Source organism: Protopterus annectens, chromosome 17.part0, assembly GCF_019279795.1.
Source record: "Protopterus annectens isolate FY-2018-M chromosome 17.part0, PAN1.0, whole genome shotgun sequence".
NCBI classification, from domain to species: domain Eukaryota; kingdom Metazoa; phylum Chordata; order Ceratodontiformes; family Protopteridae; genus Protopterus; species Protopterus annectens.
The window spans coordinates 538,237,774-538,262,708 of record NC_056751.1 but is presented as its reverse complement, the minus strand read 5'-3'; the positions used below and the strand labels follow the sequence as shown (position 1 = coordinate 538,262,708).

At 40.0% G+C, this 24,935-nt stretch overlaps 1 protein-coding gene across 1 annotated transcript in view; it reads left to right on the top strand.

Annotated features, from left to right (window-relative positions):
- The window catches only part of LOC122791453 (mucin-6-like), a 1,454,314-nt gene that overhangs the window by 1,158,558 nt on the left and 270,821 nt on the right, over positions 1 to 24,935 (top strand). Inside the window, exon 21 of the mRNA XM_044059198.1 lies at positions 6,406 to 6,547. Coding sequence (XP_043915133.1) covers positions 6,406 to 6,547 — 142 coding nt within the window. The remainder of the gene's footprint in view (positions 1 to 6,405; positions 6,548 to 24,935) is intronic.

Below are 24,935 nucleotides of genomic sequence, written 5' to 3'. Positions count from 1 at the left end.
GCCTTTTTCCTCATCAATGGCCTTGGTGACTGTTTCAAGAAGTCGACCAAGTTCAAAAGGCATGATCTGCCCTTGACAAAGCTAAACCGGTCGGGTCCAATGTCTGCAAGTCCTCTATGTCTTTGTTTAGGAGTTCCATTATGATCCTCTCCATAGCTTTGCAGACCATGCTTGTTAAGCTTATGGGGCGGTAATTACCAGGGTCCGTATAGGCACTGCCTTTGTGGAGTGGGACCACAGTTGCCGACGCCACCCTTGGGCACGTATCCTGTGGTAAGGCTAAGATTAAACAGCTGCCTTATATGCGGGTTTAGTTCCTCGTTGAGTTCGTAGCACACAGCCGGGGACACCATCCGTCCCATTGATGCTGTGTTTTTAGCTTTAGAGAGCAGCTTTCACCTGTGCATTTGAGATGTCTGGGAGGCTACACTCTGCTGGGATAGTTATCTCTCCTTTGGGGGGAGAGGGGGGTGAAGTTTGCACTGAACCTGTCTGCCAGTATGTTGGCAATGTCTGTGGGTTCAGTGATTTTTATATCATTTTGGACTAATTCTGCACATATCTGGGAGTTTCCACCCAAGTTTCTAAAATAGCTGAAGAAGGCCTTATGATTGTCTTTTGAATCTATTGCAATTTTTCTCTCAAAGTTGGCCTTGGATGATTTTATGAGTGCTCGTATTTTTTTACTAATAATGATCAAGGGTGTCTTCTCTTTTATGGATTTTGCTCTGTCATGTAACAGCTTTCTCCTCTTATTGTAAAGTTTGTTTATGGCTGGGGTCCACCAGACTGGATGTTTGCTCTTGTTGGAAAGAGTCTTGGTTTTATTAGGGATTGCCTGATCCAAGCAGTCCTGGAGGTGTTCGTAGAAAGCATTTGTAAGGGCTTCCGCAGCTTGGGTTGTGGTTTCCACTGGCTTGGGGGCCTTGAAGGATACCACACCAGTCTTGAGTAGTGTGAAGTTTGCTTTAGAGAAGTTCTTCACTGTGGTCTTTTTTGTTTGGGGTGGGGGCGGGATGTGGATTTCCAGTGAGATAAGTTTGTGATCTGATCTCACCAATGAGGGATATACTTTCGGTGTGGAGCATTTTGTCCCCATGTTTGTGATGATGAGATCTAGTATATTTTCTCCTCTTGTGGGAACGGTGACTAGTTGTTCCATGGCATTTGAATTTATGAACTCCAGGAACCTTTGGGCTAGAAGGTTGGGGCTTGAGTAATGTTCCCAGTCTATATTCGGGTAGTTGAAGTCACCCAATATAATGGTGTTTGGAGATACATTTATACCCTCCAGTGTCTTCAGGAAGGCTGTGTGGGGTTCCTGAGTTTGAGAGGGTGGCCTGTAGCATGCTACAAATTGTAGAGCAGTTTTGCCTATGGTTAATTGCACCTGGATGGTTTCCGATGCTTCGTGCGTTGCCACCAGTCTGGAGGTGTGGGTATCCTTGATGAATATGGATACACCCCCTCCTTTTGTGGTGTGGTCCGGGTTTTGGGACCGGAACGCATGATATGAGGTAAAACCTGATAGTGCCGGGGTGCTCTCAGGAGCCTTGAACCAGGTTTCAGTCACAGCACAGACATCGATGTTCTCCATACTGAGAAGGGCCTCGAGTGCATGCATTTATGGGGGTGGCAAGAGCCTTAGCCAATATCCGGAATCCCAGGGGTGACAGGTGCAAGCTGTCCCTTGCAAAGCAGCGTGGCTTGTCAAGCATGTCATCCCAGGCAGACAGACACTGGATCCCCTTTGAATGACACCAGAAATTAAGCCAATTGTTAAAGCTGATCATCTTGTATCTATGTTGTGGCATCATTCTTGGTGAAGGAAGGATACTGCTCAGGGTCAGGGTCATACCTGCCTGGGCTACATAATCAGAGAGCTCCTCTATGTCTCTTTTCATGTAGTCCAGGGAGGTACATCTCAGGTCGTTCACACCAGCATGGACAATGACTGTGTCATATTTGTACTTGCTGTGGAGTGACCCGAGTGCTTGTGTTATGTGGCAGATTCTAGTGCCTGATAGGCAGCTTACTGTGACCCTCTCCTTGTTCAGCCTGGTGAGTGGGACGTCAGTGTGTCTGACTATGGAGTCACCTATGACAAGTATGTTTGGTGTTGTATTTGGCCTTAAGGGCTGTGACTGCTTTGCACACTGATTTTGTGGTTTATGTGTTGCCTGTGGTGTGTCATGAGGTGGCAGTTGCTTGGATGTCTGCTTTGGAGGCCTCTGCTGTTTAGGTAAATTTTTGCTCAGAGCCTCCGAGTATGACTTTGTGTGTTTATGTGTTTGATTCATTGTTGTGATAGCTTTATGTGAGACTGGTTTTGTGGTGTGTGTAGTTGCCTTCTCCTCCTGTCTGGTCTTGCCAGTCCTGAGTTGAGAGAGCTCAGCCTCCAGTTTGGCTAAATAGCTGCATCTCTCGCAAGTATTTGCATTATGTGGGAGGAGGAGAGGGTTGTCAGTGTACATGAGGCAATTGTAACATTGCCTCAATATTCCCAAATTCACCAACTGGACAGGAGAGGACGCCAGCATCTGGCCCTTCGACATGCTAGAGAAATTTAGAAGTTAGGGGTGTAACTGAATAAGAGAGGACTTAGTAAGGAAGTGGGTACTCCTGGGGGGGGGGGTTGCTAGTGAGGGACTTTGTATAATACAGAAGTGCTAAACCTGAAAAGAAGATGCTTTTAAAACAAGTAAAAGCTTTTAGGAACAAGTGCTGCACTTTTTAGTTAAGGGATATACTGTTTAGATTATTAGTAGAGCAGTTCTAAGGGAAAAAATGAAGAACAGACTTTATGGAGCCACAAAAAGTTTAACCTTGTTAAACCAGCGCTGCCCGATGCTGCTCTAGTAGCAACTCCGCGCTAAAGCACTCTAAAGTGTGCTTGATAGCAGGGCTGGAAAGAGCCAGGAATTGACCCAAAACGGCCAATAAAACTACAGTTTCAAGTCAGTAACCACTCCCACGTGGGGCAGGGAAGCAGCTCAATGTTTTTCACTGCCACTGATCAACAGAGAGACTTTCCTTTAGCCCAAGCAAAAATGGCCTCACAGAAACTTACAAAACGGTTCAAGAACAGCAAGCCTGTAACTTGAACTTTTTTAAATCTCAGAAAAGTGGGAAAAAAGCAAGATTTTTTTTTTTTTTTTTTTTTTCAGAGATAGCAGAGGTTCACAAGTAATATCTATTTATAACAGTGCAGTAAATGACCCCACACAAGAGTGCTAGGTCAAAGACAGAAAATATGCAAGTTTTGAAAGTGCAAACAGGAAATTCAGTAAACAGCTTTTGGTTGTGCTCTAAATACAGCTACTAATGCAGAAATCAAGTTTAACAAGCCAGAAAATGCTCAAACTAGGCAGGTATGCAGAAAAACTTATTAAATAAACAGAGGAAAAATACTTAAAATCTCAAAAGTGGCTCCTTTCTTCTCTCAGCGTTTTCTCCTCTTGGTGGGTGCTTCACCAACAGCCAACAAGCCTGAAAAGACGCCAAAACCATGAGGCAATTAGGTTTTAAGAGAGGAAGATGAAGGAGTTTTGGAAACGACCCCTTTTGGCCAATAAAACTACAGTTTCAAGTCAGTAACCACTCCCACGGGGGGCAGGGAAGCAGCTCAATGTTTTCACTGCCACTGATCAACAGAGAGACTTTCCTTTAGCCCAAGCAAAAATGGCCTCACAGAAACTTACAAAACAGTTCAAAAACAGCAAGCCTGTAACTTGAACTTTTTCAAATCTTAGAAAAGTGGGAAAAAAGCAAGATTTTTTTTGTTTTTCTTTTTTCAGAGATAGCAGAGGTTCACAAGTAACATCAAGTTATAACAGTGCAGTAAATGACCCCACACAAGAGTGCTAGGTCAAAGACAGAAAATATGCAAGTTTTGAGAAAAAAACGATTTTAAAATTAAGTGCAAACAGGAAATTCAGTAAACAGCTTTTGGTTGTGCTCTAAATACAGCTACTAATGCAGAAATCAAGTAATATGGGTTCACTTCTAAATTTCAAAATACTGAAATACCGAATTTCAGTATTTCGAAATTAGAAACCCAAACGTTCACAAACCCAATGGCTCACAATCACGCATGCCACAATCCTGAACCGTCAAAATATCGAAAAACACAGGCTGGCATCCGTTTTTGTTGTTTTACACCCTCCACCATTCGCAAAACACCCATGAAACATAAATGTGCTTTAAACCCGCATACACACCATCTCACATGACAAACAAGAGACACCTCCATGACCTGTACACATGTACAGCTTATAACTGCAGTAAACGTGCTATTGCAAGCAGAAATTCCTCCATAATGTACGACTCTCGATTGGCCAGGATGTGTTCAAACTGTTGTTGACGTACCATAAGTCTACGTCATTTAGGTGTGGGCGGACTACCACCACTTAGCCGGCTTCTAAGTTCATCCATCCTATCCTGTTGCCTGGCCAGTGTATGCATAAGCACTCCCAGATCATTTGCCTTTGCCCCCAACAAACACTTCAGTCTCTGGTGCCACGCTTCCACAGAGTTTTGCATGTGTGTGGCAAACACAAGGTATTCAAGTCAAACACATTCCAAAAACTGATGGGGAATAGAGGCGGAAACCTCGCAACACAGGCAAACCTAGTGGTAAATCTTCTTTTCCTCCCCAACACATAGCAATCCCCGAAGTATTTTACAAGTTCCTGACCCTCTGTAGGAAACCTGCTCTTAAGTTCAATATACGCCCTTACCACATCATCTTCTGGTAGGAATGCCAGGGCTATCAAACACTTCACACTTAGCTGGAACTGCAGGTTGTTGTTGTAAAATCTAGTCAGTCCCAGCTGCTGTACCTTCCGCTATATGTTACGGCTAAAATGGAAGAGGCACCCCTTCGATTTCACCCCATTAAAGTTCATTGCTATACTCCTCTTGGCGGCTATCCCAAAGTCACACAGCACGTACTTGAGATCTATTTGGAACCCATACTGCTCTAACAACTTGAAGATATCATCCCACATAGCATTATATGCCCGCAACGACTTCTTACTCATTAGACAGTATAATAGCGGGACGGACTTACTATACCCGCTGCAGCGTAAGGACCATGAATGCTATACAACTGTCTACATATCTCTCTCCTGTAGAAGAATGTCCCATCCATTAACCAAATCATGGCATTACTAAGATCATACAAGTTATTGACTGTGGTGAACACCAACACGACATTTTCTCCACTAGCATCACTGATACACTTGTATATGAAGCTGCCTGCTTTGAGTGCATACTCCTCCACATTTACATCTTGTAACATGACACATCTATTCCGGATCCCTGTGGTGCACTTACGTCTTACCCTCCCCACTTTTTCCAGCAGAGCCCTTCTGTTTGGGAGATGACGCACTACATCTAGGGAAGTGGTTGCTAGCACATCCTTAACAAGTAAACACGGTGCATCCCGTGAAATGCGTGCTCTCTCTTTCAAGCCCGCACACATACTGTACCTCTCAGCCACTTTTGGGTCCCCTGCATGCATGTGTGCTGCGCTTTTCAACACTTCTTCCCCATCTGCAACAGCTGTAGTTATTACCCTCCCCTTGCACTTCATAGCCCTCTTCCACTTACAGCACCAATAATTCCTCTGCGGCACTGTCTTTTCAAGGTGGTAAAGGTACCCTTCTATTATAAGGATGTCCTTTCCTTTCTGTGATTTCACCCTGGTGTATGTTTCGCCCACATTCCCTGGTGGAGTTGTAGTGTTGGACGCCATGATACTGTCGGTACAATGTACAGCTAGTTCACGGTACAGGAAGCCTATATCCTTATTGGATGGTATTCTGGGACTTTGGGATTGTGATATCGCGATATTGAACCATCGGGTTTGTGAACGTTCGGGTTTCTAATTTCGAAATACTGAAATTCGGTATTTCAGTATTTCGAAATTTAGAAGTGAACCCATACATATATACACAGTAATTCTTTGCCATTATTCTGGGCAAACTTGATCTGAGGAGACTGCTTCACATAGTGTTATGGGAGACAGAGGTCAAGTACCAGTGAAGCTCTGATGTAAAAAGTTGCCAGCTTGGATCTTCCATTAGGCAAATTACCCAACCAGTTGTAATGGATGGAGAGAGACAGCATGGATTTGTTGCTATGGTAAGGATATAACTTTCATTTTCATTATAGTTGGAAGAGTAAATGTTTTATCTGCATAGGTGTCAAAAACTAAGAAAGACAAAGTAAAATAAATCCACAGCCATATAATAGGCCTTACACTGATATATGATACTAAGAAATTACCTATAGGTGTCAATGTTATTTCAAAGCAAAAATTGTCAGTTTTTCTAAAGCCATGTTATATATATAATGCCAAGCACATTATAAAATGAAGATTTCTTTATTTTTCTCTGACAGTGAATGTCTTGGAGGCAAATGGAACTGTTCATATAATCCAACATGCCCAGGAAAATGTGTAATTTATGGAGCAGGACATATTACTACATTTGATGGAAAGCGATATCTGTTTGATGGATACTGCTCTTATACATTAGCTCGGGTAAGGCTTTCTTTATATAAGAGTTATTAAAGACATACAAACATACAGTGCATGTGTGTGTGTGTGCGTGTGCGTGTGTGTGTGTGTGCATGTTTGAGTGTGCGTGTTTGTGTGTGTGTGTGTTTGTGTGTGTATGTGCATGTGTGTCTGTGTATACATATCATCAACCTGTTTTTTTTCAGTTTTACACAGGGTCAGGGTGGTGCTTCAATTTTTGTCACTTCTGTCTAGTCAAAGCCGCTCTTCCACCTTTTTTGACACTTGTACCTACCTGTCTGAGGTACCCTTCTATGCCATCCATCTCTTGGCTGAATGCCCTTGTCATCTCTTGTCTTCTTCCTGTCTCTCCTGGATGTACTTTGCCAGACTGTCATCTGCTTATCTTTGCTATTTTGGCTTGATGTCTTTATTTCTTAATCTGTCTCATGGTGTGCATCATACCACCTATCTTGTGCACTTCACCCCCATTATCTCAAGCTTTCTCAACTGCTGTGTCATCACTGCCACAGTTTCTGTACCTTACAGAAGTACTGCTTGCACCACTATTTTATACATCTTACTTTTCAATTTTTTATTATTCTTCTGTCATACATTATCCTTGACATTCTCTCCCAGTTGGCTACAGCACTCTGATTCTAGTTCTGACTTCCTCATTCAGACTTCTTTCTTCTTAGCAACACCACCCAGATTCTTGATGCTGCTAACCTGTTCCACTGTTTTTCCTTCTGTCTCAATTTTAAGTTTCTTCTGATTTACCCAGTTTGCTGCCATGACCTCTTTCTTGTCTGTACCTATATCTGATAATGTTTCCTCCATCCATTCCTAAACAACAGATGGGTTATCGGATTCAACAACAGGTAACTGCCTCAATGTCCAGGATAGGTTCTATCCCACAGAATGTTAAGTGGTGTAGATGTTAACTGAACACCCTATACTTTGTATAGGGCTTTACTTAACATTCGTCGGCTCAATGGCCAATCGCATTTACGTTTGCTTAGTGCATGAATATAAATGCGGATGGATTGTGTGGAAGGATGTTAAGCGATGGTTACCTGTAGTAGTAATGTAATAGTGATATGCTGCTCACTTGCATCCAACTTCCCACATCTGGTTGTTTTTTTCCATCTTTCTGGAGTGACCACAGTGATAGTCCCTATGGCATTGTCAGGTACTTTTCACGCTCTAGGTCAGGAAGCAGTCCGTCAAATATTTAATTTTATTAGGAGTGTATAACTTTTTTATTATAGGGTATGGGCAAACTTGATTTGAGGTAACAATACTTACAGGGGATTGTGGGTAAGGGGAGGAGCCTGAGACACAAAGTCTGAAAGTGGCCGAACTTAGATCCTGGTAGGTTCCAATAACTCATCCATTGAGGAAAGAAAGAAGCAGACAATACAGCTCTATCATTATAAGTACGTAACTTTCATTTTCATCCAATGTTCCTTCAATTTTGCACTCCAGTCTCCTGTTATTTGCTGTAGTTCCTAATTGGAGGCTGACTGTAATGCTACATCATCAGTGTACAGAAGCTTTGTTGATCGGTCCGCTATGAGGTTTTTGCTGATGTAATCTATCACCAGTATGAACAGCAGTGGGTTGAGTGCTGAACCCTGATGCACACGTACTCCCACTGGGAACCCCTCTCTGAGCTGAAACACTGTCAGTACATCTGTCATTATGTCCCTGTATTTTCAAGACTTCAAACCATCACATGACTTCCCAAATCAGCTTTCTCTGCACCTTAACATATGCTTTCTCTAAATCAGAAATGCTCGCATGAACTCTTTATCTCCAGCTGCTTTTCCATTATCTGTCTCAGTGCAAACATTGCATCAATTTAAATGCATTGTGATATATATCTGAACTTCTCATCTTCCATCTTACTTCCTACTACCCTGTGTATTCACTGATCAGTCAGTCTCCCTCTGCAGCACTTTCATAAAGTGTGACAGGAGTTAGATACTTTGTACTGTCTGCAGTTGTAATTCTCCCCTTTATTTCTGTGCATCGGCACTACAATATTTTTTGTTCCTCCATTCATTTGATATCTGCCTGCCCATATTGTGATGAGTACCCTTGAGAGTTACTTATTTCCTTAAGCCCCCCAATATCTTGATTGTACCTGCAGTGACTTCATCGAGCTTGCCACTTTCCCTAACTTCATCTTCTTTAAGTGCATTTAGGAATACTTCTAGGGTAGGTTCTTCTTCCTCTTTCAGAGTAGGCTGTGTCTGCAGCAGTACAGATTCTGTTGTGTTATCTTTACTCAGAAGCTTCTTAAGTGCTTTTTCTATCTGCCCATGTTGTCCTTTGGATTGCTGAGCAGGCTGTTACTGAGATCTTTTGTGAATGGCGTCTGCTGATTATCTTCTTTATCTTTCTATCACTGTTTTGCAACATAATAGAGTTTCTTTGTGCCTACTGCTGTGTAACTTTCTAGGAGCTGGCAGAGTTTTAATGGTACCTTATTCTTTACCATTGCCCCAGCCTCTTTGTTTACCAGTCAGTTTTCGCTCTTGCCTGATCCATCTTTTCTTTCTTTCACCACTTCTTGCACTCCTTTCTTTTGATAACTTGACTTTATTTCCATACCTGGCTTGAGTGTATATCTTCTCCATCATCTTCAACACATGTTGTTTTGAAATGTTGCTAATATCCTTCAAATACACCAATTTCTACTTCTTTCAGAGGCACCAGAACTTTGAGCATTTCCTTAAAGTCGTATTTTTGCTATGGTCAAATTTATGGTCTTCAGCATAATCTCTGTTGACTATAGTGCCTTCTCTGATTACTGATTGCAACTGATTGTGGCCACCAGTGGTTTATGCTATGGGCTGACTGTTTCACTGGGGGAAAATTTGCAAACACTGGTGTGAGTTTGTGTGTGTGTGTGTGTGTGTGTGTGTGTGTGTGTGTGTGTGTGTGTGTGTGAATATGTCATGGCTTATACCAAATCCTATTGCAAATTATTAACCGATGCAAATAACTTTTCCCAAGGTTTCCACTTGACTCCTGGCTGACAATTATTTGGCCCTAACCAAATTATGTTCCATTAGTGCATATCTGAGATCATGAAAAATCATTTGTACAAAAACATGATTAATGTTATGCTTTTTTAACACCTTTATACACCTTTATTGAATTATTATTGAAGACATAGAGAAACATAAATTATCAAAAGAAAACAAACCATATTAAATGTTTCTGTTTAAATACATTATGCGTCACATATCTTCTCTGTGTAATTATCATCAATCCAACATCACATAAATTGCTGAATTCCTTTCCTGTCTTCCCTTAAACCTCAACACCTTTTCCTCTTGAACATTATTCTGCATGTATTCTTACAATTTCTATTTATTTCTATGTAATCTGTTCCTTCACTTTTCAAATGATCCATCTTCCAGTTTTTCCTCTCTTGTATAAAAGTCAATACCTCAAATGCAGTTGGCGTAGACTTTCATTTCCATTTTCTAGTAATTGCTTTTTTTAGCAGCCAATATAATTTAATAACGCTTTACAATGTCTAGGCAATTCAGATGCTGTGTCCCAGCTAAAAAAATATCATATCCTTAGGTATAGCAATTTGCTCTCGCAGTATTTCTGACAGAGTACTCTGTAGGGAATTGTTAAAATCCGCTAATGCATTACACTCCCAAAACACATGCTCCCAGTTATCACTTTCTTCCTCATCACAACCCTAACATTTGCTATCTACCTGAGGAAAAAAAAATTGAAGTCTGCTTGGGGTATAAAAATGCCTGTGCGTACACTTCCAAGCAAATTTCCTAAACCTTCTGGACTTTGTTGCATAACTGGGAGCCATATATATGTCCTTCCATTGCTCTCTTGTAAATTGCTTTACCAGTCTCCCTTTCCATTCTTTTCTAAGCTCTTCTGACTGATTCCTATAGTTATCATGCATTATTTTATATGCCCTACTAATTATCCATTTTTTAACAGCAGCTTCTGTTCTAGATTCGACTAAAATCCCAACCAGAGCAGATCTTTCACTTAAGATGTCTGTATCCCCTTTTGTTTGCCCATACTCTGATATCAATCCCTGGTAAGGAAGGCAGTCTTTAGCCGGCAGTCTGAGTGTCTTCTTGGCCTCATCCCACTCTATTACCTCTCCCTCTGTAGTGATTTGCTCTCAATACCCTGGTTCCTTTGCCAATTTTCTCCAGTAAATTCTAATCCCCTTTTGCCTATTTTCTGTACCCCTACCTGCAGTCATCGTCATTGGCAAAATCTCCTTTTAGTTCATAGGTTCATGGTTATGACCATGAGAGCATTTAAAAGCCTAGCCATGCAATCCAACTTAATTGTGTCCTTATGTATCATGGGTATTTATTAGGTGGGGGGACGTTAGGAGGTTTCGAGAGGTTATGTAAGGGGGTATGCTAGTTTGGGTATTACTGTTTACCAGTGTCTATCAGAGACATGGGGACCAGACCTGGTGGTAAATTTCTGATTTCCCATCCATTGGTCAAAGTTATGCTTAAATGGGGTTAAGGATGGACTCTGCTTCACATGGATGAGGAGCCTGTTCTAGAGCATGGGGATAGTCTGAGACACATATATGTCTTGCCAACTTGTCCTGTTTATGTCACTAGCAAAATTTAAATCTTTGGATCTAGTTATTCTGATGCTGTTCTTTTTGCAGATGTACAAAAGGTGTCTTACAGATTGATCCGAGGATACCTTGTATGCCAGGGATAGATTGCATCTTACTAACCTGTAAGAGACAGAGTATAGAGATAAGGCTTTAAGGTGATCCATATAGGGCAATGTGTTTATATCCTGGATTTTTCTGGTAGGGAACATTTGCGGGCATTCCAACTGTTGCATATATTTGGTCAGGTACATGCCACAGTGGGCATTGTACTCAATGATGGGTCTGATAAGGGCCGAATAAAGTAGCAGTATGACTGCCTTTACCTGGGTGCCATGCCATTACTTATACGTTTGGTGACATAGAATGATCTTATTACTACCTTGGCCATGTGTTGGTCAAAGTCCAGATTACTGTCTACATATGTTCCCAGAACCCTGACTACTGGGTCAGCACTTAGTGGTGTGTTATTAATGGAGTAATTATCCTGAGTGGTAGTTTTCTCAAAAGTCACTGTAATGCATTTCTTGGCATTGAGTTTTAGTCCATGACTTTGGGACCAGTCTTTTGTCTGTGTTAGTCTCTCTTGTAAGATGTTTTTGTCATGGGAGGGAATCTTTGATAGATCCCAATTTGCAAGCATCCATGAACTTGATCAAGCAAAGGCACTTGACAGCAGCTTTTACCTCCAAGAAGTAGATGCCAAATAGGAACAGTTCTAGCATGGAGCAGTGAGGTATCCTGCTACTTACTATTTTTTTAGTGGAGGTGGTATGACCAACTCTGACTTCCTGGGTCCTGTCTGTGAGCCATCTGGCAATCCAGTGAGTTATGTAGGGGTTTATACCCAGTTCACTGAGTCTGTCAACTATACCCGAGTGGGGTATTGTATTAAACACCTTGGACAGGTCCAGGTAGGTGGTATGCATGTTTTCCCTTAATCCATTGCCTTGGTGATCTTCTCAAAGAAGTCAACCAGGTTTGGTAAGCATGATCTTCCCTTGGCAAAGTCCGTCTCGGTTGGATCCATGTCTGAAATTTGCCTATGTCTTTGTTGATCATTTCCATTATAATTCATTCCATGGCTTTGCATATTAGACTAGTCAAACTAATAGGTCTGTAGTTTCCAAAGATCGTTAATGGTCCAGCCTTGTGAAGTGGGATAACCATTGCAGCCCTCCATTCTCATGGTCCAAAGCCTTTTTCAAGGCTAGAGTTGAAAAGTTACTCAAGTGGTCCTGATAGGTCATGCTTCCAGCTATTTAGGAAGCATCCCAGGATATTGTCATGTCCCACTGAGGCTGTATTTTTGGCCTTAGTGAGCACCACCAAACCTGCTCCCTGTTAATAGTTGTGTGTTTGGGGGGATTATGCTAGTAGGTATTTCAAGGAGGGAGGTGTGGTGAGTGGAAGTTGAAGTTTGAGATGAATTTGTCAGTGAGCAAATTCGCTGTGTCGCTCAGCTCATTGAAGATGGTACCCCTGACCACCAGTTCAGCAAACTGATGTATGCTGCTGTTTATGTTTCAAACATAGCAGGAGAAGGTCTTGTGGTTGTCTTTAGCCTGTGAGGCTATCCTGACATTGTAAATGGCTTTGTCAGATTTTTAATTAGTGCTCTTAGTTTCCTATTTAGTTCAATTAGAGAAATCTTATCACTATGGGAGTTATTATTTTTGATTTTACACACAACTTTTGTCCTTTTATTATATATCCTGTTAGGTTAGGATTCCACCAGTGTGGTTTGTTTTTAGAGTATGTATTGGGCTTACATCTAGTAGGTACAGCAGCCTGTATGCAATGATTTACATGGTTATACAGGGTCTCTGTTAATAATTCTGCTTAGGTTGTTTTAAACTTGGGGTTGGGAAGGGTATTGAATTTTGATTAACAATTGCTTAATAGGGTGTAGTTTGGTTTGGAATAGTTCATAACTGTTATATGGCTTGCTGAAGTTACTGAGTTGATTTTTATTTTCAAGGAGATAGCTTTGTAGTCCAACCTCACCAGTGAGGATGTGACACTGAGGGGGTACAGCACTCTCCTATGTTAAGTACCAGGTCCAGTATGCTTGAATCTGTGGTGGGTGTGCACACTGTCTGTTCTATGGTATTTGTGTTAATAAAGTCCAGGAATCATTGTGCTTGTAATTATGAGGCAGTGTAGGTTTCCTAGTCTAGAGAGGTGTAGTTAAAGTCTCCCATGAATAGGGTATTTGTGTTAATGGTGAGTGTCCCCAGCAGGTCTAGGTATGTGCTATGGGATTCTAGGAACACAGAGGGTGACCTATGACTTGCTAGAGTATGGTATGGAACTTTGAGTTTGGTGATTATTTGCATGTGGATAAATTTTAGGGCATCATCCTGTTTAACTAACATAAAGTTATACTTGTTGCTAATATAGACTGAGTCTCCTCCCTCTTTTGTCCCTTCCTGTGCAGCTGATAGTTTAAATCTGTGAAGTCACTGAAGTCTTACAATGTGGGAGTACTTTTTGCAAATTTAACCCATGTCTCCATAATGGCACTGATGTCCATATTCTACAAAGTGAGGTGAGCCTGTAGGGTGTGGAGTTTTTTGTTTACTCACCTTCCATTGAGCAGTAACACACTTTGGTTTCTTTAGGTTTTATTTGCTATGTTTGTAAGTTTGCCAATTTGGCTTTGCCTAAAAAAAAGGTTTTGAGGGAGTGGATAAAGTTTTAGTCAATATTCTGAAGTCAAAGGGAGACAGGTGCAGAATATCATTTGGAAAGCAACGTGGCCTGTTAACCATGTCTTCTAATGCTGACAAATATTGAACCCCCCTAGAAAGAGAACAGAAATTAAGCCAATTATTGAAGTTGTCTTTTGTTCACACTGTGACATCATCTTTGGTGAAAATAGAATGCTGCTCATTGAAAAGCATATACCTACCTGAGAAATATTTTGAGAGAGCAACAATATCTCTGTCTCCATATAGTCCAGGGAACTAGGTCTCAGGTCATTAATGCTCACATGGACTATGATAGAATCATACTGGTACCCCTGGTGCATTTACTTGCGTGTGTGCTTAACTTGGTGGATCCTGGCTCCAGATAAACAACTAACTATTATCTGCCTTGTGCAGTCTGTGTGTTTTACAACAGAAGCCTGTATGATAAGAATCACAGTAATGTGTTGGCTTGCCTTATGGGTTTTGCTGTTTAGCCTCCACTGGGTGTAGGCAAATGTGTGGTGTTTGGTGTTGCTTTTGGTGAGTGCTTTAGCGACTACTGATGATAGGCATTACCATTGTAGGCTTAGGCAGTCTTTGAGGTTTGGGAAAATTGATTTTTAGTGCCTCAGGACAGGTTGGTCTATGTGTGTGGTAGACACTATGTGTGATGGAGGTAGTGTATGTGTTTTTGGCAATCTTGTTTGTATGAGATTTTTCGCCTCCATTGAAATTGTGTATGTGCATCTTTCACATACTGTGTTTGAATTTTAAGGATTACATGATTATGTGTAAACGTGAGACAATTGCTAAATTGTCTCAGGATTCCCATATCTACCAAGCTGGCTATGGAGACATTTGGATATTTCATATCCACTTTGTCTGGACCTGTATTTTGGTGGGCTATTGCAGGTTGTAGACTGGGTTTTATAGAGGTCTCCTTGGGTGGTCGCTAGGTTTTGGCACTGCACTAGGTTAGATTGGGCTAAGAATTGATTGTAGTGCTGCTTAATGTGCAAGCTAGCTGTTCTAAGCTTGTCTCTGCACAATGTCTTTGTTTTAGCCTCACTAAGTTAGAAATTTCAGTTGTAAGGGAAGTTGTATAGATACGTTTTACTTTCTGGGCATTTTTGTCTGTTAAGGTCACTACTGAGTGTAAAGCTACAACAAAACAACTTAAACTACCTTAACAAGGCAATTTCAAGTATTAGGGACCTTTAAAATGAATTCAAGCTGTGATCAACAAATAAAGCAAAATAAAACAGCAGCATACTAGGCAGTTAACTGAAGTGCAAAACCATAAAATAAATCTCTTATCTGCCAAGAATGGGGCAGGATTAGCTTAGACCCCCTCCCTGTGTGGCTAAGGAGCCAAGCAGATGGGAGATCTGGAAAATGAGGAGCAGACAATTTGTAGTAAGTAGGGAAGGTGTCAGTCAAATGCAGTAGATATATGGAAAGCAATGGGAGGGAAAGTACTTAAATAGGTTATATGACAGAAAGTAGCAATGAAATAGGGGACTTTGGAAGTCAGGTTATAATAAGTGGCAGAAGCCAGAGACATAGCCTTTTATAACTACATCAAAAAGGGTGTGATGGTTGGGAAACAAATTGAAACTGGAACTCAAGTCCTCTGGTTAGAATTCCAAAAACATTTAGCTTATGCCTTAGTGGGTTTGGGGCAGACTCAAAGAACAGTGAAAAAATAGTAGCAAGGTAAGAGAAAACACTGTTATGCAACTTTATGCAGGTATAAACAGCTAAAAAAGTACTGAAGCGCAAAGCCTGTAGCAAAATTCACAATATTATCACTTCTGCAATCCTACCACAGACTAGACCCCCAGACCATGTGCATAAATATACCAGTAACACTGTAATAAGTAACTAAATGAGGCTCGGATATGGCAGAAGATCACAGTTCTGACACATCTGTGAAAGAAGATTCAAGATTGTCCAGACTGAGTTCAAAAAACAAAAAAAGCTACCTTTTACATGTAATTCTACTTATGAAAGTAGAAGTGCAGTATAATGTATAAACACTGCTAAAATCTTGCAGTAATACACAATCTTCACACAACTAAAAATGAAGCTATAATAGTAAGGTCCCAGAATAAACTGAAGAAAATGTAAACAGATATATGGACAAAAAGCGAAGAACAAAAAATGTATCAACATGCCGGCCAGTATAAGTGCAAGTTAAATATTAAAGTAGAATGTAAATAAAAAGCTTTTTTATTCCCTTTTGATGAAAAGCTTGTATTTCACACCTCTCAAACTGTTGAACAAAAAACCCTGGGAGGATGTAGCTCTGTGCTAAATATGGTAGACTTGCAAGACTTGCTAGAGAGGCATCCAGTCAAGTAAAGCCAATAATGGAGCTCAAGTCCTGCAGTTAGAATTTGAGAAACGTTTAGCTTAATGCCTCAGTAAGGTGTAGGGCAGGCTCAGAGAATGGGACACAAGCAAGGTAAACAAAAAAGCACTGTAATGCAACTGTATGCATGTGCAGAAATTTACTGGTAGCACTCTTCCCATTTGATGTAAAGCTTGTATCTCTCATCTCTTAGAATCTTGAACAAAAAAGACCTGGCTGGATGCAGTTCTGTGCTAAATATAGCAGACTTGCTAGAGAGACATCCAATCAATCGGATACTTCATTCTTGTCTTGGTTTAGTTCTTAAAATACTTTTTGCTACTTTATGAATATATTACTATTCTCCTTAAAGATCTGCATCCAAAATTCTGCTGTTTTTATTTCTTTCAGCTTCACCCCACCTGCATCATCATCACCCCTTTCCAGTTTGAATTATAACCATCTGCTTGTGTTATGTGAGTCTTAACTGTGTAGCTCTAAATCACCCCTTCAAATCAGGTAATCCTATACTACCTTGTTCTACAGGAAAGATTAATTAGTCCACTTAACCATCTTACCCTCTCAGATAAATTCCATCAACTCTTCATTAATTATTGTCCACAACTCCTCTGGTTGCTAAAAGTATGTTTGACCTGTATACAAAATTAAAGGGACTAAAAATGTTTTCACTGCTTCTATCTTACTATCCATATCTATAAACAAGAGTTTCCAGTTTCTCTTTTTGTATTATCTTGAGTTTAGTCTCTTCCCACATATCCTTAGCTGCCAAAACAGAAGCCTTTTTAATCCACAGTCCTAATATTTCACATTATCTTGTCTCCATAAATATGTTAATTGCCTAACCAATTCATGTCTGAGTACTTAGCTTAAAGTTATAGTCTTTGTTTTATCTTCATTAAATGTATATCCAAAAAAGATTGAAACTGTCTCAAAATGTTTCACAACACTGAAATGTCCTTTTCTAGATGCATCAGATACAAAATAACATCTGCAAATAAAGCCAACTTTTTATGATTAACATGCCATACTGTCCACTCCTTTTTGGCGTCTATTTCTCTAAAATGGAAACAAATGCTGAAGGTTTATGGCTGACTTAAGTTTACAGATTATTGCAAGCTGGGAGTTATCATTGACTCCCCTCCAGACACTAGCATTCTTCAAGAAGGTCTATCTCTGACTAACAAATGGTGCCATAGCTATAGCCTTAAAGTGAATGCTAAGAAATGCATAACTGTACCCTTTGGGAAATCAAACATCCCAGCTAATTACCATGTTGATAATACACCCCTAAGAGTTGAGCCAGTGATCAGGGATCTGAGTACGCACATAGAAAGTAGCTTTACCTTTAACCACCACATGGTCACAGTGGTGAGGAAATCCTTTTATGTTGCACAACCTATAAGTAAGGGCATGGCATCTAGGTCCAAAGAGGTCATTATTCCAGTGGAGTCTGCCCTTATCAAACCATTCATAGAGCACAATGATCCCTTTAGTATATACTGGAGCAGACATATGCAGCAACTAGAATGACTTCAGAGGTTCCTTACAAAAAGAATACAAGGCGTAACAAATCTGTCTTATGCAGAGCACCTTAAAGCCATTTCCCTCAGTGTCCTATAGCTTGCTGAGGGGTGATCTATGCCTAGCTTACAAGGCATCCCCAAACCCCACACTTATGAATTTCTTACATATTTGTAAGTCAAACAGTACCAGAAATACAAGGTCTAGGGACCTGAATTTTGTCTGTGCCTTAAACAGAACATGCTGGAGATACTGATATGTGTTCCAGAGACTTCCCCTCCTATGGAACAGGCTTCCCATACATATAAAGCTGAGTTCCATCTATTACCCAGTTTAAGTGTAGCCTAGACCAGTGGATGAGGATTAGGAAATTTACATTGGGCCTGGTACCCATGTCCCTTATGGACAGATGTAGGTTATATATGCCTGGTTCTCAATGCCCTATTCAGATACAAGACATCATTATTCTTTCGGAAAACTTGGATAGGCTTAGAAAGGTCCCCCATGTCATTAGCCTAGTAACAATCTATGAACCTATGAATTATTTCCTGGCATTTCTGACTCCCTTATTTTCTTTGCCAATGGCTATAAATATAAAGCAAATAACAATGGAGAAAGAGGACACTCCTGCTTGATTCTTCTTCTCAAACAGAACTTATTAGAGAGGAACCCTCACATTTTAGTTTTTGCCTCCAATCCATAATATATCTTCCTAATTAACTTTACTGTTGTATCAAGGAATGCAAACACTTCATTTACCCTACTCATAAAATCATACTTTATTCTGTTGAATGCTTTCTCTGCATCAAGACCCACCAACAACAGTGGTATTTTTCTTAGCTTTTGCTTTCCTCTGGATCATCCTTGTTCTATTAATGCTGTCAAATGTTTGTTTCCCCTCCACAAAACAACATTGATCCATATCTCTCAATTTTGGTAACACCACTGCCATTCTTTTAGCTATTATAGGTATAAAAACTTTATAATCATGGTTTAAAATCAAAATGGGTCTTTACAAAGCTGGGTCTTTTAGGTCTTTACAATCCATAGGTAATACAGTCACCATGGCTTTCTTTCAAGATTGGTGCATCCCTTCCTTTTAAAATACTGTTAAACAAAATCTTCCACATCTATATCATTTTTCCCTCCTAACATCCAAACTTTCAGAGGAATGCCATCTGTTCCTGAAGATTGATTATACCTAACCATTTTTATCTCATTCCTTCCTATCTTAACTGTTAATTGTCGAGCCTCCTCAACCTCTAACCTTTGTATGATTGAATCTTCCATAAATATTTCTATTTGTGCTCTTTCTTGAGTTCTGCATTTCTTTGCTTTATACAAATTTTCATAAAATTTCTAAAATATCTCTAAATCTTCTATAGGATCTCTGGCTATTTTGTTGTTATAAGCTCCCAAAGTTTGACAACAACCCTTTCTCCTATCTGCTGCCTAAGTCATGCTAAACGTTTTGGTGTTACAAAAAAAACTGCTTAACAGCAACCTTTCTAAACTCAGGTGTATTATGTAGATTCTCTATTATTTTATATGTATCACTCTGCATTTGTTCCTCTACTTGTTCTGTGAGATTCCTCTTATTCTGCAATAATGTAACCTTTCTCAGCCCTTCTAAGTAATTCATAGTCCTTCTTATCCAAATCTTTCTCTTTTATTTCTACCTGTTTTTAAACTCCATTTTCATTTTATTTCACTCACTAGCTATAAATATAACTTCTGAAGATATTTCTACCTTCCCCAATAACTCCCGAATAATTTCCATTACCCATTCTTTAAATTCCTTTCTTTTTACCAAGTAGGTGGGAAAGTGCTAGCATCTCATTTTTAATTCAGTACCATACATTTTTATCTTAGTTTTTATTGGTGCATGATCTGAAATAGTTATTGGATGTTTGTCAAAGCTTTCAATTAAATGTAAATGTTCCTGTAAAATATAATGGACTAGCCCAGTTATTGTACCTTGGGGAATAGTATGCAAGTGCGGAGTTCCTACAACTGGATTCACTTCTTCCATACAAAGATTGTCATAACGTTCTTCAAAAATCGAATGCCTTTTGTTATAGTTTCCCTTCTAGGTTCCCCGATATATCATCACTATTTCAAATCAAGTTCCATCTCCACCTATAAGTAATAGTCCCTGCTGAAAGCTGCTTATTTTTTCCCAATTTTCTTAAGCTCCATAATAGCATATTTTGTGAAATATAAATACATGCCAGTATAATCCTCTACCTTTGCCAATAGCCCCTTACTACCACAAATCTACCATTATTGTCTTTTTTCCATCTTCTACCACTATTAAAGCCCCTCTATCAATTACTATAAATACTCTACTTTTCTTTTGTCCCCAATATTCTATATCCATCCTGACAGCCTTTCTTTGCAAAATTCATATTCTCATTACTTTCCAAGTGTGTCTCCTGCATCATTTCTATTTGCACTCTACATTTATTAATATAATTTGATAGTTTCCTTTTCATAGCTGTAAGGCCATTTACATTCCAATATAATGTGGATAGTGTGCAATTATGATAAATAGTTATTGTTCCCACCTATTATACATGACAGGTATTTAATGTGAATTTCCAACTATTGTGTTACATGTGCACACTAATGGCTGGCAGGCTGATCTGCTATACAGTTGTTTGTACTAATCTATGTCATGATTTTCATGACTTTTTCTTTTAATGAAAACCCTCAAACAAATAACAACAAGAACATAAATACATTTTCAAAACATCCCCATACCTCTAAATGTAGAACAAACGCTCAAACTATGTACATATTCAAAATATGAAGTTTAACCCTCAAGACTGGAACAGTTTCCTCAAACTGACAGCTGAACCAAAGGTATTGCCTAACCTAAAATTAAGGTCACTCATGCTAAAGTGGAAGCTACAGCCTGTGGTCCCACTTACACTGATTGCTGTCTACTCTTTTCTTATCTCCATTCACCTTCCAGATGTGAAAAAATAAAAAGCTTGCATGTTTTCAGAAAACATTTTACTTTTAGCCCTAAGAAAAAGTGCACAGGCTATTTTTAAACAAAAATAAATTGTACACTGTTCTGTTACATGCATTGTAGTCTTAAAGCTGCTAGGGATGTTGTTATCTTTTATTTGCTTCCCATAATTTCAGATTTTAATTTTCAGTGAACTGCTTGCCATTGTACTCTAGTTTGCATTTCCCTCAGCAAAGAATGTTTCAGAACTCTTTTGATTAATTGTTTCTATCAGCAGACAGGTCTTCTCCATGGAGAAGTACTCAGCAATGAAACAAATTTATTTCAGAAAAGAATGTACAGCTACCTTCAGCCGCAGACTTCTTGAGTCTCACTGAACATTTGTTAATGGAAAAAAATATAATATATTTGCAGGTGTAAGAAACTTAGCACTTTTATGTCTTTTGTCATCTTGTCTTATTTTTAAAGTGTACAGGCATACAAAAAAACTTGCTCATAGCTTAAGCCAAGGACATTTAGACATTAACCCTTGTAAAAACAAGAAAATATATCGTAATTCTAGATATAATGTAACCAGTGCAATTTTAAACCCCACCCCAGCAACCTGAGATTACAATATATTAACATAAAACTTGAATTTGTCAAGTATTTCTTCTTTTGTTATACTGTAGAGACTATATTTTTTACAACTAAAAAGTTCTTGTTTACTTTAATATCTTTAACACTTACAACAGTCACTGAAATTGTTCCCCCACATTTAAAATGCCATTGACTACACAGTAAAAAAACACTGCTTTATATATATATATATATATATATATATAAAACATACAATGTATATCATAAATTGTTTTATACAAATACTAAAAAGAAGAAAGATTGTTTTACTTAACATGACTTTCTACTCTTTTAGTGTCCTTCTAAACATTAATAGCATAAAGAGGGTGTGTGCTTTACAGTCTACCACCAGTTTAACAAATTTAACAAAAATACAGTCTTTTTCAGCTACTTTTTTTTGCAAAGCTATATTTCACAAATGTGACAAGCATAAAACCAAGGTTTCAGAAAAGAAAAAAGGCAACAAATTGGAAAAGAGGTAAAAAGAGAAAAAAAAAGGAGTGAATCTCCCTCCAAGGCATCTAAAAAATGGTGTCTGGAACCGACTTTTTTAGTCCACCCCAATCCCAAGGTTCCAAGAAGGTTGGAACACGCATCAAATTGAGACTAATCTCCTCCCTGCACCAGCTACTCGCTGAGCCTATTGAGTTCCAGACTGTAATCACCCATTCTTCAGGAAAGGAGATATTCACACCTTCTTCACTAGCATCAACCAGTCAATTGTCTGGAAGTTTCACAGAACTCAACATCAATAGGATGAGAAGGAAAATTTTGAGAACACAGATGCAGCTTGGGGTTATCCCCCAGTACCAACTCCAGGAAATGTACTGACTGCAGGCCAACCTGCCCCTTTCTTGCAGGAATCTTACTGATTCATCCATTTGGCTCAGGATTATTGGAACCAGTTGGAATCAGAGCACCTTTGTCGGAGCCAGAGCTGCTTACATCTTCAGTGCCAACTGTATCCCTATCTGTTTTAACTACAATGCCTTCAGACTGAGATGAGGCTCAAAGCTGAAGCTTCAGAGCTAAGGTCCTGGGGGTGGGGGGTGAGTTGACACTGAGGTTTTTACAGCCATCTCTTCCCCTCAGTGCTTTGGCCCTGGATAGCTTGGACCCAAGGTCAGCTTTGGGGGTGGGACACCTTGGTGTGGAGATTTCCCTCTCTTCCGCAGAGCAGAGGGAGTCTTCCATTATGGTGGCAGGATTGGCTTTTGATACTTTCAAAAGGGTTTGTGAATGACCAAAGACAAGTTAGCTTCAATCAGTTCAGTTCCACCCAAACATCATCTGCACTCTGTGTCTTCTCCTCTACATCCTATTCGACAGGGACAGTTGGTACCAATTGCCCCTGAGCAAGTTTGCTGTGTTAGCTCCCTATCCAATTCTGACCTTTCTAACACTCCCAGAGAGGGTGTTCCCAGAAAGAGGACATGCAAATGGAAGCACCTGGACTTCTGACCAGAATCTTTCTCCAACGATAATGACTTGTAAGAAGGGGAGCATTCCCCTCGCTCTCTCTCTCTCTCTGAAGATGTCACTTTTGGTGACATCCTTGAATTAATGAAGCAGAGCGGGTGTTAGTTGCCTCAAGACCCTTCACCTGATGAGTCCGTATTCTTGGAGGCTTTTGGTACCAGACCAACATCTGCCTGGGTGTTACCACTTATTGATCCCCTTATAGATCTTAATGGGCATGGAAGGATCCTGATGTGGTGGAGCCCATACTTAAGAAAGCAGACAGAATCTTATCACCCACAGATCAGAAGCAATGGAGTAAAGGTCTACCAGTTAATGCTATGGTGGTGGCAACAGCCATGCCACCATGGAAGAGCTATTGGAAGGAAATTCATCCTCCTAATAATCTAGGGTGATGAACAGATTTTGAAAGCAGATGTATGTGTCAGCATCTTTTGCCCTCAGATCACTGAACTATCTTGCCCATTTAACAAGATTCCAGAGAAACTTGACTAAAGAGATCTCACAGTTTGTCTCAGGAGTACTGCCAGTGGATGTTCAGAAGACTGTGAACTCCCAGATTTCACTCTACAGTCTTCTTCTAATGTAGTCATGCATCTACTTTCAAACACAGCTGATGGCATGGCTAAAGCAGCAGCACTGGTATCACCATGCACCACCACACCTGACTGCAGCTGTGTGACTTTGGAATGGCTTTAAGACTTCCTTCATCAATGCCCTCTATGATGGTTCCACCTTGTTTGGACCTAAAGTCAAGGATACACTCCCCAAGAGTCAGCAGGATGGCAAGACTCTATCTGCAGTGGGAGTAAGGTTTTCCACCCCACAAAAAACATTTTTAGGAACCAGAAATCAGGAAAAAAATATGTGCTTCCATAAATCAGAGTTCTTTCCATGACTCCCAAGGTGACAGACCTCCCTGTGGCAAAGACAGAAGTAATTTTAATGGATGATGCCCAAGAGGCAGAGGCAGACTGCAAAATCAACACTTTTGAGGTACATTTCCAGGAAAGCCTTTCAGCACTCATGAACAGTTGCCTGACTGCTGCACTCTGTAGGCAGTTGAGGCATCTCTCCTTACACCCTCAAGCCTAGCAAAAGGTAGCATCAGATTCATGGGTGCTAAGGATAATATCCAGAGGCTATTTAATTCCCTTTTACCTCCCACCTCAGGAAAAGAAGAAAGTCCCCAGTGTTCCATCCAATCAGTCAGATCCAGCACTAGATAACCAAGGCAGTCACCTATGGCCCACTAGCTAGCATACTTACATTTCTTCTTTAAGAATGCACTCTGCATGCGTCTTTAAAGAAGAAACATAATACATGCACAGTGTGTCCTTAGTATTTTTGCATGCTTCTTTAGTACAACACAAGCTTAAGCTGTAACAGAGCAGAGTAAGATTTTTTTAACTGAGCAGTTCCAGGTGAACAAGGTTAGTGGAGAACTAAGACATGACTAGTGTACTTACTAGCTAGTTACTGAATTTTACCCAAAAAACAGCCTCAATGGCATTCATTTTTCTCAGTTTCTGTTTTACATTGAGAGAACTGAAGTTAAGTTGTTGTTCAGTGTGCATCCATCTTCATGATTAATGCAATGCTTATGTAGTTATAACATGCTTATATTGTCTTTTCTGTGCTGAACCTGACAATGGTCCATTTGGATCTGTGTTGTATACCATCTGACAAATAAAATAAATATGTACAAAACTGAATTCATTATTGTGCATACAGTAAATAATGGAATGTTATATGCACTGTCCATGCTTTTTATTAGATACACACACACACACACACACACGCACACACACACACGCACACACACACGCACACACACACGCACACACACACACGCACACACACACACGCACACACACACACATTAAAGGAGGAGTTCCAGCTTATGTAACTGCAGAAGTAAGTACAGACAGGATCAGGACTGCTTGGCAGGAAAAAATTTTCCTAAGAAGCTGAGCACCTTTTTCCTACCTCACAATGTACTTTGATACCGTGACACTCCAGATCTTCACAGCTGCACTTACTGCTTGATTTAGAAATTGGGCTTTGACTGCTTATTTGATTTGTTGTAAAAGTTTTCACATATTTGA